Source organism: Panthera pardus, unplaced genomic scaffold (assembly GCF_024362965.1).
Source record: "Panthera pardus isolate Hobbes unplaced genomic scaffold, ASM2436296v1 HiC_scaffold_3, whole genome shotgun sequence".
In the NCBI taxonomy this organism is placed as follows: Eukaryota; Metazoa; Chordata; class Mammalia; order Carnivora; family Felidae; genus Panthera; species Panthera pardus.
Window position 1 is genome coordinate 48,900,812 of NW_026526876.1, and position 17,721 is coordinate 48,918,532.

At 34.5% G+C, this 17,721-nt stretch overlaps 1 protein-coding gene across 2 annotated transcripts in view; it reads left to right on the forward strand.

Annotated features, from left to right (window-relative positions):
• The window catches only part of USP32 (ubiquitin specific peptidase 32), a 245,370-nt gene that overhangs the window by 155,683 nt on the left and 71,966 nt on the right, over window positions 1-17,721 (forward strand). For both annotated transcript variants that reach the window (XM_019431063.2, XM_019431064.2), the window contains exons 7-11: window positions 769-876; window positions 2,177-2,292; window positions 3,270-3,332; window positions 5,724-5,807; window positions 13,987-14,048. In XM_019431063.2, coding sequence (XP_019286608.1) covers window positions 769-876; window positions 2,177-2,292; window positions 3,270-3,332; window positions 5,724-5,807; window positions 13,987-14,048 — 433 coding nt within the window. The remainder of the gene's footprint in view (window positions 1-768; window positions 877-2,176; window positions 2,293-3,269; window positions 3,333-5,723; window positions 5,808-13,986; window positions 14,049-17,721) is intronic.

Here is a 17,721-nt window from a genome sequence, read left to right on the forward strand (position 1 = left end):
ACTTCAACAGTACAATTGTGTTTTCACCTTTTTAGAATTGCAGGTTGAAAAACCATTTTATTTGAGAACAAAATTATTCCATTTCTATGTTTTACACAAAGTTTGAAAACCAGAGTTGCCTGGTTGGCTCAGTGAGTTAAGCATCCGACTCTTATTCTCAGCTCAGGTCTTGATCTCAGAGTCCTGAGTTAAAAAGTTTGAAAACCACAAGATTACAAATTTTCTTTTGTTTTTGATTTTAAGTATTTATTTATAAAACATAAACTACAAAGAAGACTGCAGTACAGAATTTCTTTTGTTTGTAACATGTTTTTCTTTGCTTAATGAAAGAGGTTTATGGGAGCTCATATATTATCTTTAAGTATACAGTTCAGCTTTTCTCCTTTTTTCCTTTTTCTTCTCAATCTAAGTAAGGATAATAGTAATTTCTGATTATTTTTTCAGTTCTTAATTTTTTTCAATTTATTTTAATTTTTTACATGCCATCATCATTTTTAGCTGTTACAAGTGATAGAAGATAGAGACAAACAGGCAAATATAACCAAACACAGGATGATAGGAATGTGTTTTCTGCTATGGTCTTTAGTTTTAATTTTAATTATGCCAGGAGAAAAATACTTCCTGAGGCAGTAGGAGCTACTGATAAACAATTTTTTTTTTTTTAATTTGACCAGTTTGTGGGAGTCATGCCTCTTTTCATAAACATGATATTATTAATATTAGGAGACTTGTTGGCTGTGATTTATGGTATCTTTTCCTATTTTACAGGTTTGTTTAATGCTTTTGATGAAAATCGTGACAATCACATAGATTTTAAGGAGATATCTTGTGGGTTATCAGCCTGTTGTAGGGGACCCCTGGCTGAAAGACAAAAATGTAAGTGTGTTAAACTTTGTCACAAAATTTGCAAACTACACAGAAAGAATTAGCATTCATCTATATAAAATCATCTGTGTATTAAGGCTTGAATTTTTATCACATTGTCAGGTTCGTAAATATTAGTCTCATGTTGAGGTTTTCCTGAGGTCAGTTTAAGGATTCACTCATCTCTTCTTTTTTACTGTGGAGTAGTTTGGGATCTTTTTGATTAATAATGGGATTGATTTTCCTGATGAATTTGCAGTTCATGATCAATGAACTATATCACTTACAATATATTTGACAGTGTTAAGCATTTGGAAAATATATTCTGGTAGTCTATAGAGAATTTTGTGTCTTGCATAATTTAAAGTACAACTCATTTTCTGTCACTTGTATACATTAATATTTTATTAGCAAGATGAAATTTATGATCAAAACATAATTTTATTAAATACTAAAATGGTCTCTTTAACCTAGCTAAAATGTTATTGTAGCATAATTTACAAGCATAAGTATATTACATTGTTAAATCTTAACCAGATATGAGAAAATGGAGCAGTTTACATTTAATTGGAACCTAATTCTAATGTATTTACTAGGGTCATCATCACTGTCTTTCTAAAATACAGCTTCACAAACATGAAATAGATACTTAATTTTAAAAATTCAGAATTCTTCCCTGATGATATGCCATTACTACAATCTGACTTTATGGTAGATCATTTGTTCCCATTAAAGTTCTAATATTAAATAAGGAGGCCAAAATTTTGCATCTCAAATGAGGTGAATTATCACCTTAAATTTGTTTTTAACTTTTTTTTTTTTTTTTTTTTTTTGCTGATGGGCTAACAGAAGGTAACTATAGTGATTTGTTTGGAGCTAATTAGCAAAGTGCTGATATTCCGTGTAAATGGAATACTTTCAGCACTATAAAAATCAACTTATCAGTTTTAAATATTAGAAAGTAATATAAAGGCTTGAATTGCCTCCTCAAAACCTGTGAGATATTGTGATATTTATTGTATAGTAACTCCCCCCCCCCTTTTTTAATCAGTTTGCAAGGAATTTAACTCTAAATTTGGGTAAAGCATAGGACTGTAACCCAGGTACTGATTCAGAGAGAGATTTACGAAGAATGCAGGAAGCCCTACAAGTTTAGAGGACTTTAATGACATATTATAGTCTGCTCCAGATGAGAACTTAATCCAAATATACTTGCTTGAGAAACTAATTTTGCTAGGTCAGCGTCTAGTAAAAGGCATTGTACTTCAGAATAGAAAAGTAATTTTCCTCCATAAGAGTTTCTTTTCTTTAGTTTGTTTCAAGGTATTTGATGTTGACCGTGATGGAGTTCTCTCCAGGGTTGAACTGAGAGACATGGTGGTTGCACTTTTAGAGGTGTGGAAGGACAACCGCACTGATGATATACCAGTAAGTTCTGATTGTATACATATTGTTGTATGTAAACTTCCAATAGGAAAGTGGAGTGGAGAATTTAAAAAGAGAGAGAAAAGGATTTGTTATTATTTTGAGTTGCTATATTAATGCTACATACTCAAAATATTCATAGCTGAAGGTACAAAATAGGAAAGAGAATGTATCTTAGAAAATTTAATAAACTGAACTTACTGTGTAAAGAATGAAATTACAGGAAAATTGTCTTAATTTTTTTTAAAGGAAACCTAAGAACTTATTAAGGTAATTTAAAAAAATACTTGGGGCACCTAGGTGGCTTAGTTGGTTGAGTGTCTGACTCTTGATTTCTGTTCAGGTCATGATCCCAGGTTCATGCGATCCAACTGAGCATGGAGCCTGCTTCACATTCTCTCTCCCTCTCCCTCCCCCCACCCCCCCCCCCACATGCACACACTCTCTCAAAAAAAAAAAAAATGTATATTTGACTGATGGTTACTAGAGGGGAGGAGTGTAGGGGAATGGGTTAAATAGATGATGGGGATTAAGGAGGGCACTTGTGGTCATGAGCCCTGGGTGTTGTATGGAAATGTTGAATCACTGTATTGTATACCTGAAATGAATATAACACTGTAAAATAATAATAATAATATTAAAAAATTTTTAAATAGGGGCGCCTGGGTGGCTCGGTCAGTTAGGCATCCGACTTCCGCTCAGGTCATGATCTCGCGGTCTGTGGGTTCGAGCCCTGTGTCGGGCTCTGTGCTGACCGCTCAGAGCCTGGAGCCTGTTTCAGATTCTGTGTCTCCCTCTCTCTCTGCCCCTCCCCCGTTCATGCTCTGTATCAAAAATTAATAAATGTTAAAAAAAATTAAAAAAATTTTTTAAATAAAAAAATTAACAATACTTGACTAAAATACAGTATTCTGTAGCCATTGAATAATAAAATGTAACTACTCTTTTCTAATTACTCCTTTGGATTTTTTTTTTTTAAGGAATTACATACGGATCTATCTGACATTGTAGAAGGCATATTGAATGCACATGACACCACAAAGGTGAGTCTAGCTAGGGCTAGGATAAATTATATTCTTTTCTGAAAATACCATGTACAATGAATTAGGATATATAGCTTATATACATATTTGAATCCCTTCTGCATCACTTCCACCAAAGGTTTATTTGGACCTACAGTTATAGTACCACGAAGTTGTCTCTAAAGATAGCCCATTCCGTCTTTAAACAGCTCCTTAAGTGTTTATATATATAAACTTATATTTTACAACTAGATGTTTTATAAAAATTAAATAGACATAGCCCTTGACATCTATGGTTTATAATATTTATTTCTTCCATTTTAATAAGTTATAGTAGGGCTAACCTTATATTGAGCAAAAAAAGTCACACAAAAAAGAATACTTACTGTGTGATTCCATTTATGTGAAACTCAAAAACAGAGGCAAAACTGATAAATGGTGATAGGTATTAGAATAGTGATTTGGGGAATGCATGGATTAATTGGGAAGGACCATAGGATATCTGGGATGATAGAAATGATTTTTTATCTCAATTTGGGTGATACATATATTCCTAAATTATTTTTTTCTAATAGTATTAATAATGATGTCTTCTGAATTATTTAATAGCAGCCAGGATAATCATGTAATACCAAGAGTAAGCATATACTTAACAAAGAATAAATTCTTCTTATTTATTTTTTTTTTAGTTTGACAACATTTATTAGTAAGGATATTATAATAGGTTTATTCCTATAGCTTACATTACTGTAATGTCTTTGTGTCACCGTGTGAAGTTGAAAATAATGCACATATGTGAGGCATATTTGAGTTATTTTGAGCCTTTCCCTTCAAATTTTGACATGTACCAAGTACCAGATTGGTAGGATGTAGACTACAGTAGTATTACAGAGGTTTAGATAAAATAAGTGACATTAGTTTTTTTTTTCTTTCTTCAATCATGATTCTAGAAGGAATCATCATAGGCTTATTAACTAATGCTCAGTAACAGAGGTGAGTTTTATAGGGCTTGAGCTTTGGCAGTACAGATAGTCTCCCTTGTTTACCTCTCTCTACCAGAAACTAAGGTATCCACTTCTATTTGATATGCGTAGAAACCTGCAACAATTTCTGTTAGAAAATGCCTCATGTAGAGGTACAATTTTTAATACTTTTTTTTCTGAATAATAAATAGTAGGAATTATTGCTGTCTATTTATGTAAGATGGAGTTTCTACTTCTGGCTCTATTGTAAACTTTAACAAGAAGATAATTTAATTTAGCTGTTCCATCTCCATGTAGCAACAATAATGAAATAGTAACAGTTCAGAATAAAACTTGGGCCCTTCAGCCAAAGCTGTTCACTAGAGACAGATTATGTCAATATTATGCTTTTTTTTTTTATTAAAAAAAAAAGCGTAATACTGGATTTGGATTTAGTATTAACATACTAAATTTGGATTTAATATTAACATACTAAGAAGTTGTATTGTGAAAGCTAATAATCATAACTGTAGTAATTGAAAATCTTTTCTTAATGTGGTTAGCATATAATGAAAAGAGAACATATCAATATCATTAAATAATGAAAGCAAAAAACATTATTCATCTAAGATTGATAAGTAATTATGTGAACACAAGCAGTAAGAAATATTTGGTTATATTGCCTTTATATGTATATGGAATTTTTTGTACACATTGACACTATAAAAATGCTGCCTTTACTCAACTTATAAATTATTAAATTTGTTTTGGGAAAATCTTATATAGATACTCATTTTTGATATATCAGAAATTTATTATCAAATTCCTTTAAATGTCTAAGAAGTCTGATAATATTGGTAGATATTTCTAAGAAGGTTGTAGAAAATTGTTAGAATGAAAGGACATAATCCAGAGTCTGCTTTTTTGCTTTCAAAAATTAGTAAATAGGTGGCGACTTCAGCTCATGTCATGCTCTCATAGTTTGTGAGTTCAAGCCCTGCTTCAGAGCCTGGAGCCTGCTTCAGATTCTGTATCTCCCTCTCTCTCTGCCTGTCCCCTGCTCATGCTCTGTCTCTCAGAAATAGATACTAAAAAAAATTTTTTTTAATTAGTAAATACTCCACTTTATTCAGAGCCTTTTGTGGTTTTCCCTAGATAACCCTTGAAGCAGAAGATAATGTGAATTATTTCCCAGGTTATTGGAGGATAAAGCTTATTGATGATAAATTATCCTCATTACCATTGACTGCTTTGAGAGAGTTTTGTTGCTTTTAAACTTATCCTAGCTGGCCTAGTTTTCAGATGAACATGCAGCATCTACTTTAAGTTATTTGTTTGCTTTAAAATAAAAATGACCAATATACGTTTAATAAATCAGATTTTACTCAAGTTCAGTAAAAATGAGGACATTCTTTACATGAGATCTTTTTAAACATTGTTTCTCTTTCAGATGGGCCATCTTACTCTAGAAGACTACCAGATTTGGAGCGTGAAAAATGTTCTTGCCAATGAGTTTTTGAATCTCCTTTTCCAGGTAGGTTTGAAGTAAATGACAGGTACAGAGAGTAATAGTACCAGTAGTTCTACATCTGTTTCATTGTGTAGTATAACTGCAACTCAGCTACAAAACCGCATATTATAAAAAGAACTGTAGGGGTGCCTGGAGGTCTCACTTGGTGAAGCATCCGACTCTTGATATCTGCTCAGGTCCTGATCTCATGGTTCCTGAGTTTGAGCCCTGAGGCTACACTGTTAGTGCAGAGCCTGCTTGGTATTCTTCCTATCTCTCCCTTTCTCTCTGCTCCTCCCCCACTTGTGCGCTCTCACGCGCGTGCTCTCTCTCTCTGAAAATAAATAAATAAACATTTAAAAAAAATTATTTAGGGGCGCCTGGGTGGCTCAGTGGGTTAGCGTCCGACTTCGGCTCAGGTCACGATCTCATGGTCCATGAGTTCGAGCCCTGCGTCGGGCTCTGTGCTGACAGCTCAGAGCCTGGAGCCCATTTCAGATTCTGTGTCTCCCTCTCTCTCTGCCCCTCCCCTGTTCATGCTCTGTCTCTCTCTGTCTCAAAAATAAATAAACATTAAAAAAAAATTTTTTTTTAAATTATTAAAAAAAACTACATTATCCTGTATACACCTGAAAGATGCTAAGACAGAGGGTGAGAGCCCACCGAAGCATCTCAAAATCATGGGAGATAGAAAAGTAGAATATAGCTGATTATGTATATTTATCTTATAATTCATGATAGACCAGCATGTTAGATGCATAGATAATAATTTAGATTGCAAAAGCCATCATAATTTCTTATTTTTCTTCACTGTTGTCTTTTTTAAAGGTCCTTCCTAATAAGTGAGGCAGTGTGAACAGAAAGATGAATCATAAGTAGGCAGCTGTAGAATTTTCAATGTACACAGTGTCTCCAGTTAGGAGATTATCTTGGCTGCAAGGCTGTTTCTAAATTTTTTAAAAAATTCTTTAGAAGAAACAAAAATTGAAGAAGGAGGAGAGAAAAGGTGCCAGGAATGAACATTAAGTCATAAGGCTTGCCAGATTTCAACTATTTTCCTAGTTGTAGTTCTTCTCTTGCTTCAATTAAAAACAATAATTTATGGTTTCCATTTTTTATAATTTTTCACAAATATTTAAGTTGACTTAATAGTGATATTTTAGATTCCTCTTTTTTTTTTTTTTTTTTAAGTTTATTTATTTTGAGAGAGGATGTAAGCGAGCAGGGGAGGGCAGAGAGAGAGGGAGAGAATCCCAGGCAGGCTTGACACTGTCAGTATAGAGCCTGATACAGGGCTCGATTTCATGAACTGCAAGATCATGACCAGCCAAAATCAAGACAGATGCTTAACCAACTGAGCCACCCAGGTGCCCCTATTTTAGATTCCTTATTTTATTTTTCTTTCCTTATACCCCTGTGAAGGTCAGAAGTTTGTTATGTTTATATCTATCATGTTCTTCTGTTTTATGTAAAGAATAAACATGGCTATGCTAGAATAAATGGAAACTGGTCTCTTCCTGATAGCTAATGACTAATTACATACACACACACACACACACACACACGTGCGTATACATACACATACATATACGTATATATACACATATACATACACACACGTATGTATGTATATATATATATATATATATACACACATATACACACACACACACATATATATATATATATATATATATACACATACACGTGTGTGTGTGTGTGTGTGTATACATACACACACACAATCTGATAAACCTATAATATCCATTTATATCAATCAGTTGTTCCACATCAGTTACAATTTTCAGCAGGGATTTTAACTTGATGGCTTTATAAAATATAAACGTACAAAAATAATATAAGTCACTACTCCAAACAGAAATGACTTGGTAATATGAAAATTGGTAATATGAAAATTGATCAACTATTTTTATCTCATTTAAAATAATATCCTTATTTATCTCATAACTTTTAGATCACTTAGGCTTATGCCTATATCATCTTGTAGCTATTGCATAGCATAACATTTTGATTCTTTTGTATTGTCTTTCCTATTTTCTCATTCTTTTTTTTTTTTCTCATTCTTATCAAGAACTTGCAGTGGCAGTATTTTTCTGACTCTAATTTATAAATAACCAAATGCTTGAGATTTGCCTTTGTGTATGTGTGTTTCTAACATTATATTATGAAGAGCTAAAAGGTTTTTCACATGAATACTTATCACCTACATTTTAACATTATATTTTACTGTATTTATTTCATATTCAATATGCTTTTAAAACTGTATGTTCACTTAGTATATGAGTAAGAAGACTGTTATGCTAAGTTATGCTAAGTTATATTATGCTACGCTAAGGTTTAATTGTTATCTGTGTCTTAAAATTGGTAGAGTTAGTTGGTAAGTCTAGTGATAAAAGCTTGAATTATACTCTTACTTTATTTGCCAAGATCCCTCTTGGCTGAGTGTTTTAGGTATTTAAGTGTAACATATATAAGTGTTAACAAAATTGGAAAATCATCCCTGTGGTAATATCTTTATTTTCAGTCCTTCATAAACTCAGTGGCCAATATTTTGAAGTATTCTAAACATAATCGGGGTGTTCTGTCTTGTGCATTATCAAAAAGTATCAAATTTTAAAGAGTGTGGTAGACAGAATAATGCCCACCACAACCACCACGTTATCCATGCCCTAATCCCTAGAACCTGTGCATACGTTATCTTACATGGTAAAAGGGACTTTGTAGATGTAAGGACTCTGAGATAGGGAGATTAGCCTAGCAGATGGGTCTAATTCAAATAAGTCCTTAAAAGTAGAGGACGTTTTCCAGCTGTGGTCAGAGGGAGGGAGGGAGGGAAAGGAAGAAAGAGAGAGAGAGATGACGTTGGAGGAAAGTTAGAGATGCAAACTTGTTGGCTTTGAGATAGAGGAAGGGGCCATGAGCAAAATAATGTGGGTGAACTCTAGAACTGGAAAAGGCAAAGAAGTGTGTTCTTTTCATCTCCAGAAAGGAATGCAGCTCTGCTGACACCTTGATTTTTGAATTAGTGAGACCCGTGTCTAGCTTTTGACCGACAGAACCATAAGATAATAAAGTTACTTTGTGTTAAGATGCTGAATTTGTGATAATTTGTTATAGAAGCAATAAAAAAAACCAATGCAGAGGGAGATAATCCATATTTATGGATTGGAAGGCTCAGCATCTTGAAGATGTCAGTGTCAGTTCCCTTTAAATTGGTTTGTAGACATTCAGTGCAATCCCAATTAAAATTGCACTGGCATTCTTCTCAGAGCTAGAACAAACAATCCTAAAATTTGTATGGAACCACAGAAGACCCCAAATAGCCAAAGTAATATTGAAAAAGAAAACCAAAGGGGCAGAAGGGATCACAATCCCAGACTTTAGCCTCTACTGCAAAGCTATAATCAAGACAGTATGGTATGGCACAAAAATAGATACATAGACCAATGGAATAGAATAGAGACCCCAGAATTGGACCCACAAATTTATGGCCAACTAATCTTTGACATAGCGGGAAAGAACATCCAATGGAAAAAAGACAGTCTCTTTAGCAAATGGTGCTGGGAGAACTGGACAGCAACATGCAGAAGAATGAAACTAGACCACTTTTTTACACCATACACAAAAATAAACCCAAAATGGATGAAAGACCTCAATGTGAGACAGGAAACCATCAAAATCTTCGAGGAGAAAGCAGGCAACAACCTCTTTGACCTCAGCCGCAGCAGTTTCTTGCTCTACACATCTCCAAAAGCAAGGGAATTAAAAGCAAAAATGAGCTATTGGGACCTCATGAAGATAAAAAGCTTCTGCACTGCAAAGTAAACAGTCAACAAAACTAAAAGGCAACCGATGGAATGGGAAAAGATATATGCAAATGACTTATCAGATAAAGGGTTAGTATCCAAAATCTATGAAGAACTCATCAAACTCCACACCCGAAAAACAAATAATCCGGTGAAGAAATGGGCAGAAGACATGAATAGACACTTTTCCAAAGAAGACATCCAGATGGCCAACAGACACATATGAAAAGATGCTCAATGTCACTTAATCATCAGGGAAATACAAATCAAAACCACAATAAGATACCACTTTACACCAGTCAGAGTGGCTAAAATTAACAACTCAGGAAACAACAGATGCTGGTGAGGATGTGGAGAAATGGGAACCATCTTACACTATTGGTGGGAATGCAGACTGGTGCAGCCGTCTGGAAAACAGTGTGGAGGGTCCTCAAAAAATTAAAAATAGAACTACCCCATGACCCAGCAATAGCACTACTAGGAATTTATCCAAAGGATACAGGAGTGCTGATTCACAGGGGTACATATACCCCAATGTTTATAGCAGCACTCTCAACAATAGCCAAATTATGGAAAGACCCTAAATGTCCATCAACTGATGAATGGATAAAGAAGATGTGGTTTATATTTACAATGGAATACTACTTGGCATTGAGAAAGAATGAAATCATGCCATTTGTAGCAACATGGATGGAACTGGAAGGTATTATGCTAAGTGAAATAAGTCAGAGAAAGACAGATACCATATGTTTTGACTCATATGTGGATCTTGAGAAACTTAACAGAAGATTATGGGGGAAGGGAAAGGGAAAAAACTAGTTATAAACAGAGAGGGAGGGAGGCAAATCATAAGAGACTCTTAAATACAGAGAACAAACTGAGGATTGATGGGCTTGGGGGAGAGGGGAAAATGGGTGATGGTCATTAAGAAGGGCACTTGTTGGGATGAGCACTGGTTGTTGTTTGTAAGCGATGAACCACAGGAATCTATCCCCAAAACCAAGAGCACACTTTTACACACTGTATGTTAGCCATTTGACAATAAATTATATTTAAAAATAAATAAATAAATAAATAAATAAATAAATAAATAAATAAATAAATAGGTTTGTAGATGTGGCGCATTCACAATCAAAATGCCAAAAAGCCTATTGTTGTCATTGTTTTTGTGGAACTGGACAAGCTGATTCTAAGTACATACAGAAGTGGAAAAGGCCAAATGCAACCAGGATAATGTAAAGAACGATGTTAGAGGACTTACATTACCAGATATTAGGACTTAGTATAAAACAGTAGTATTAAGACGATGTGATACCTGCGTGAAGGTAGACAAATAGACCGGTGGAACACTATTGAGAGTTTTTAAACAGACCTACATGTATGTGATCACCTGACTTATAACAAAGAAGACTTTGCATTGCATATGGGAAGGGGTGATCTTTTCAATAAATGGTGTACTGGGTCAATTGGTATCTCTGTGGGGAAAAATGCATTATTATTCTTCCTTCTTACCCATATATCAAGATTAATCCAAGTGGGATTATAAATCTAATAAATTTGAAAGGTAAAGATAAAGCATCTAGAAAATAATTTGCAAGAATATTTTAGTGCCTTTGAGGTGGCAAAGACTTCTTAGGACACAGAAAGCATTAACCACAAAGCAAAAGTTTCTAAGTTGGACTTCAGTAAAATTAAGAATTTTTTTAGGGGCACCTGGGTGGCTAAGTCGATTAAGTGTCTCCATTTGGCTCAGGTCATGAACTCACAGTTAGTTTGAGCCCGCATTGGGCTCTCTGCTGTCTGCACAGAGCCTCCTTCAGATCCCGTGTTGTTGTTCCCTCCCCCACCCCACCCCCTGCGCTGCACCTACCCCACTCATGCTCACTCTGTCTCTGTCTCTCAAAACTAAATAAACAAATTATGTAAAGAGCCTAAATGTCCATCAACTGATGAATGGATAAAGAAATTGTGGTTTATATACACAATGGAGTACTATGTGGCAATGAGAAAGAATGAAATATGGCTCTTTGTAGCAATGTGGATGGAACTGGAGAGTGTTATGCTAAGTGAAATAAGCCATACAGAGAAAGACAGATACCATATGTGTTCACTCTTATGTGGATCCTGAGAAACTTAACAGGAACCCATGGGGGAGGGGAAGGGAAAAAAAAAAAAAAAAAGAGGTTAGAGTGGGAGAGAGCCAAAGCATAAGAGACTCTTAAAAACTGAGAACAAACTGAGGGCTGATGGGGGGTGGGAGATGGGTATTGAGGAGGGCACCTGTTGGGATGAGCACTGGGTATTGTATGGAAACCAATTTGACAATAAATTTCATATATTAAAAAAAAATAAAAATAAAATATCTACAAAAAAACCCCAAAACAAAACAAAAAGCTAAATAAACAACAAGTCATTTTTTTTTTTAAGTGAGGAGCTACCATTTAAAAAGTGAAAAGATAAGTTATGCAGTGGGAGAAGATATTTATGAAACCTGCATCTGACAAGACTTGTATCTAGGGCATACAAAGAATAAAAATCAATGAGAAAAAGGCAAAAACTTCAATATAAAAATGTGAAAAAAAATCCTGAAGAGATGCTTCACAAAACAGAATGTCCCAGTAGTTAATAAATGAAAAGGAGCTCCTTAGTCATCATGGACATACTTATTAAAACCACATGTGAAATTCAGTAGACATACCCCAGAATGGTTAGTTTTTAAGTGATATGAAGTATTGATGAGGATAACAAGCACCTGGAACTCTCATATATTGCCAATAGGATGTAATTGTACAATTTGTAATAATTGTAAATTATTACAAACACATTGGAAATTGTTTGGCAGTATTTATGAAAGTTGAACATATATTTACCTGGTGACCCGTAAAGTCTACTCCATATGTAAAACCTACAGAAACTGGTGTTATCTGGGCGCCAAAAGACCTACAAGTAAGTTCTTAAAATCACTATTTGTTGTAGCCCAAAAAACCCCAGAAAATGACCCAAATACTTATTAATAAATAAATACATAGTAAGTAGATTGTGGCATGTGCATACAGTGGTATACTTTAAAGCACTGGAAAATAAGTCTAATATTGCTACACCCAACAACATGGATGAATCTTACATAAACTTGAGCTGAAAACACTAAACCAAAAAGTTCAAAAGCATGCCAAACCTATTCTATGGTGATAGTATTCAGGATAGTGGATACATCAGAGAGGTGCAGTGGTGTCTGTGAAGGAACCCAAAGTGGGCTTTGGGTGAGATAGCAGTTGTTTTTTTACTGGGTTTCATAGATATTACTTTGTGAAAAGTTGTTGAACTGTACACTTAAGATTTGTTCACTTGTAAGCATGTGTATTTCCATTTTCTATAAGTTTGCTTAGAAAAATAGGTTTCAAAAGCTCAAATATCTGTCAATATGAGAATGGATAAAACAGTGGTGTGTTCAAACAATGGACTACTACTTAGTAATGACAATGAACTACTTACTCCTAAATAGATAAATCTCAAAAACCCAATTTGTGGATTTTGTTGTTATGTAAATGTCACCTCAAAAGGTAAAACTGTAAACAGATCTTGAACTCTCTGGTTAATGTTAGCCATGCTGATGTATTTATAAAGAGCTGTACTACTGTCTGTAATTCACTTTGAAATGCATCCAAAAATTAAGGATGGATGAATTAATGGATAGATGCAAGTATAATAAAACGTTAATGTTAGAATCTAGATAATGGGTATGACATGTTCAGTGTTAAATTCTTTAAACTTTTCTGTGTTTTTGAAATTTTTCATGAGAAAATATTGAAAAATTACATCTGTTGATGATATTTAGAGAAGCCACATAGAGGAAATGAGCCTTAAAAAGTATATTTTTAAAAAGCTTATTTAGCATTAGTGGCAATAATTTTTTCTCTTTGAACTGATTAAACTGAAATGCTACCCATATTTTTTGTCTCCTATATCCTCTGCATCTCCCCTCGCCTTTCTCCTTGAGTGCCATGATTTGCTCTTCAGATTTCAGGAAAGAAAATAATATTCCCTGTGTGAGATATCTTAAAATACATAGTATTAATGAAATGTTCTGGTAAATAGTTCTTTTCTTCTGTCTCTGTCTCTATCTCCGTTTTCCTCCCTCCCTTCCTTTCTTTCCTGTCTCACACAGAGATTTGGAAGTTGGCCTCCATTGAAATAGTTTGTTTAGAAAACAAACAAACAGCTCAAGTTTAAAGTTCAAACATTGATAATTCATCAGTTGAAAGCTACTGCTAATTCAGATTCCCATCTACAAAATGGAACTCATGCAGAGCATGTGAAATTTTATACAGTCCAGTCATTGGCACCCGTGAAGTTTGATTTACCACTTTTTTCTCTAGGTATGTCACATAGTTCTGGGGTTAAGACCAGCTACTCCTGAAGAAGAAGGACAAATTATTAGGTAAGTTTATAGTTTCAATCAGTGTACTTTTCATTATATAGTTGAAATTTCCGACACTTGAAATATATTGTTATTAAGTAACATGTCCCATTTTAATATAATCATTATAGTGACACCTTGTTTCTCCAAATTAGTTTATATTGAAATATTTTTGTTAAAATAATTTCCTAACCAAGGGATTGGATTAATTTAGAAATCATATTCTCTTTAGCTTTAAAATTGCACCAAGTACTGAATTTAATTTTTTGAAATAAGAAAGACATCTTAGGGACACCTGGGTGGCTCAGACGTTAAGCGTCCTTTCGGTTTCAGCTCAGGTCATGATCTCACGGTTCATGAGATTGAGCCCCATGTCGGGCTCTGTGCTGATAGTCCTGAGCCTGCCTGGGATTCTCTCCCTCTCTCTTTCTCTGCCCCTCCTCTGCTCACATGTGCATGCTGTCTCTCCCAAAATAAAAAAACTTTAAAAAAAAAGATATTTTATAAGATGAAAGGTTGCAATTTTTCCTTACTACAAAATAGTTCATGTTTATTGTAAAAAGGTTTTTATAAAGTAAAGCTAAATAAAAAGAAGCAAAAAAAAGCCCATCATCTCTGTATTTATAGGTAATTGCTGTTGACATTTTTTCAACTGTATTGAGGTGTAATTGATATCTAAAATTGTAAAATATTTAAAGTGTACAATTTGATTTGATATGGGTACGGATTGTGAAAGGATTCCAACCATCAAGTTAACATATCCATCACTATTCCCTCACATATTTCCTTTTTTTAAATTTATTTTTTTAATTTACATCCAAGTTAGCATATAGTGCAACAATTATTTCAGGAGTAGATTCCTTAATGCCCCTTAACCATTTAACCCACCCCCCCCCCCCCCCACAATCCCTCCAGTAACCTTCTGTTTGTTCTCCATTTTTAAGAGTCTCTTATGTTTGTCCCCCTCCCTGTTTTTATATTATTTTTACTTCCCTTCCCTTATGTTCACCTGTTTTGTATCTTAAAGTCCTCATATGAGTGAAGTCATATGATCTTTGCCTTTCTCTAATTTTGCCAATTCCATCCACATAGTTGCAAATGGCAAGATTTCATTCTTTTTGATTACCGAGTAATACTCCATTGTATATATATATATATATATATATATATATATATATATATATATATATATATATATATATACCACACCTTTATCCATTCATCCATCGATGGACATTTGGGCTCTTTCCATACTTTGGCTATTGTTGATAGTGCTGCTGCTATAAACATTGGGGTGTATGTGCCCCTACGAAACAGCATATCTGTATCCCTTGGATAAATACCTAGTAGTGCAATTTCTGGGTCGTAGGGTAGTGCTATTTTTAATTTTTGGAGGGATCTCCATACTGTTTTCCAGAGTGGCTACACCAGTTTGCATTCCCACCAGCAGTGCAAAAGAGATCCTCTTTCTCCACATCCTTGCCAACATCTGTTGTTGCCTGAGTTGTTAATGTTAGCCATTCTGACAGGTGTCAGGTGGTATCTCATTGTGGTTTTGATTCGTATTTCCCTGATGATGAGTGATGTTGAGCATTTTTTCATTTGTTGGTATGCCATGTGGATGTCTTCTTTAGAGAAGTGCCTATGTATGTCTTTTGCCCATTTCTTCACTGGATTATTTGTTTTTTGGGTGTTGAGTTTGATAAGTTCTTTATAGATTTTGGATCCCTTTTTTTTTAATTGTAAGAATATTTAAGGTCTACTCTCTTAGCAAATTTCAGTTATACACTACAGTGTTATCAACTGTAGTCACCATATTATACATCACATCTTCAAACTTTATTTATCTTATAAAAGTTTGTACCCTTTTATCAGCCTGTCTGTATTCTCCCAGCCTCCAGCAACTGCTCTTCTACTCTCTGTTTCTGAATTCAACTCTTTTTTTTTTTTAAGATTCTGCATATAAGTGATATACCATGCAATATTTGTCTGTCTTTGCCTGCCTTATTTCACTTAGTGTAATGCCTTCCAGACTCATGCATTTTGTTGTAAATGACAGGATTTCCTCTTAAGACTGGATAATATTCCATCATATACATATATATATGTATGTGTATATATATACACCACATTTTGTTTCTATTATATATATATATATATATATATATATATATATACACACACACACACACACACACCACATTTTGTTTATCCATTCATTCATTATTGTACACATAGGTTGTTAGCACACCTTGGCTTTTGTGAATAATGCTGCAATGAATATGGAAGTAAAGCTATCATCTTCAAGATCATGATTTTGTTTCCTTTGGTTTTATACCCAGAAGTAGGATTGCTGGATCATATGGTAGTTCTTTTTTTGATTTCATGTGAAACCTAGTTTTTATAGTGACTATTCCAGTTTATATTCCCATCAACAGTGTATAAGGATTCTTTTTTTCTCCACATCTGTGAATGGATATTCTCTCTGGTCTTTTTGATAATAGCCATCCTAACAGGCATGCAGTAGTACCTCATTGTGGTTTTGAGTTGTATTTCCCTGATAATTAGTGGTGTTGAGTACCTTTTCATGTAGCTTTTGGCCATTTGTATGTCCTTTTTAGAAAAACATCTATTCAGGTTCTTTCCCATTTTAAATTGGATTATTATTATCTTTTTACTATTAAGTGGTAATGAATTTCATATATATATGTGTGTGTATATATATATATATATATATATATATTTTTTTTTTTTTTTTTTTGGATATAAGCCCTTATTGGATCTGTGGTTTGCAAATATTTCCTTCCACTCCATAGATTGCCTTTTCATTTTGTTAATGGTTGCACTATTGACACTTTTATATTCATATACCCACATATGTATGCCTCTGATGGGATTTGTAAATGTTTTTTTAAAAATGAGAATATTTCGTGATGCCTGCGTGGCTCGGTCAGTTAAGTGTCTGACTTTACTTCAGGTCATGATCTCAGGTCATTTGTGAGTTCAAGCCCCATGTCAGGCTCTGTGCTGATAGCTCAGAGCCTGGAGCCTCCTTTGGATTCTGTGTCTTCCTCTCTCTGCTTCTAGCCCACTCACACTGTGTCTCTCAAAAGTAAATAAACATTTAAAAGAAAGAAAGGGGGGCACCTGGGTGGCTCAGTCAGTTAAGCGTCCAACTTTGGCCCAGGTCATGATCTCTCAGTTCGTGGGTTCGAACCCTGCATTGGGCTCTGTGCTGATGGCTCAGAGCCTGGAGCCTGCTTTGGATTCTGTGTCTCCCTCTCTTTCTGCTCACACTCTCTCTCTTCTTCAAAAATAAACATTAAGGGGCGCCTGGGTGGCTTGGTCGGTTAAGCGTCCGACTTCGGCTCAGGTCACGATCTCGCGGTCGGTGGGTTCGAGCCCCGTGTCGGGCTCTGTGCTGACAGCTCAGAGCCTGGAGCCTGTTTCAGATTCTGTGTCTCCCTCTCTCTGTGACCCTCCCCCGTTCATGCTCTGTCTTTCTCTGTCTCAAAAATAAATAAACTTTAAAATAAATAAATAAATAAATAAATAAACATTAAAAAAAATTTTTTTAAATAAAAGGAAAGAACGAAGGATATTTCAAAACACTCTTTTACTTTTGGCCTCCATTTTCACTGCAGATTACATCAAATGAGACTTTTACATATCAATAAAAGCCTTTTATAATTTA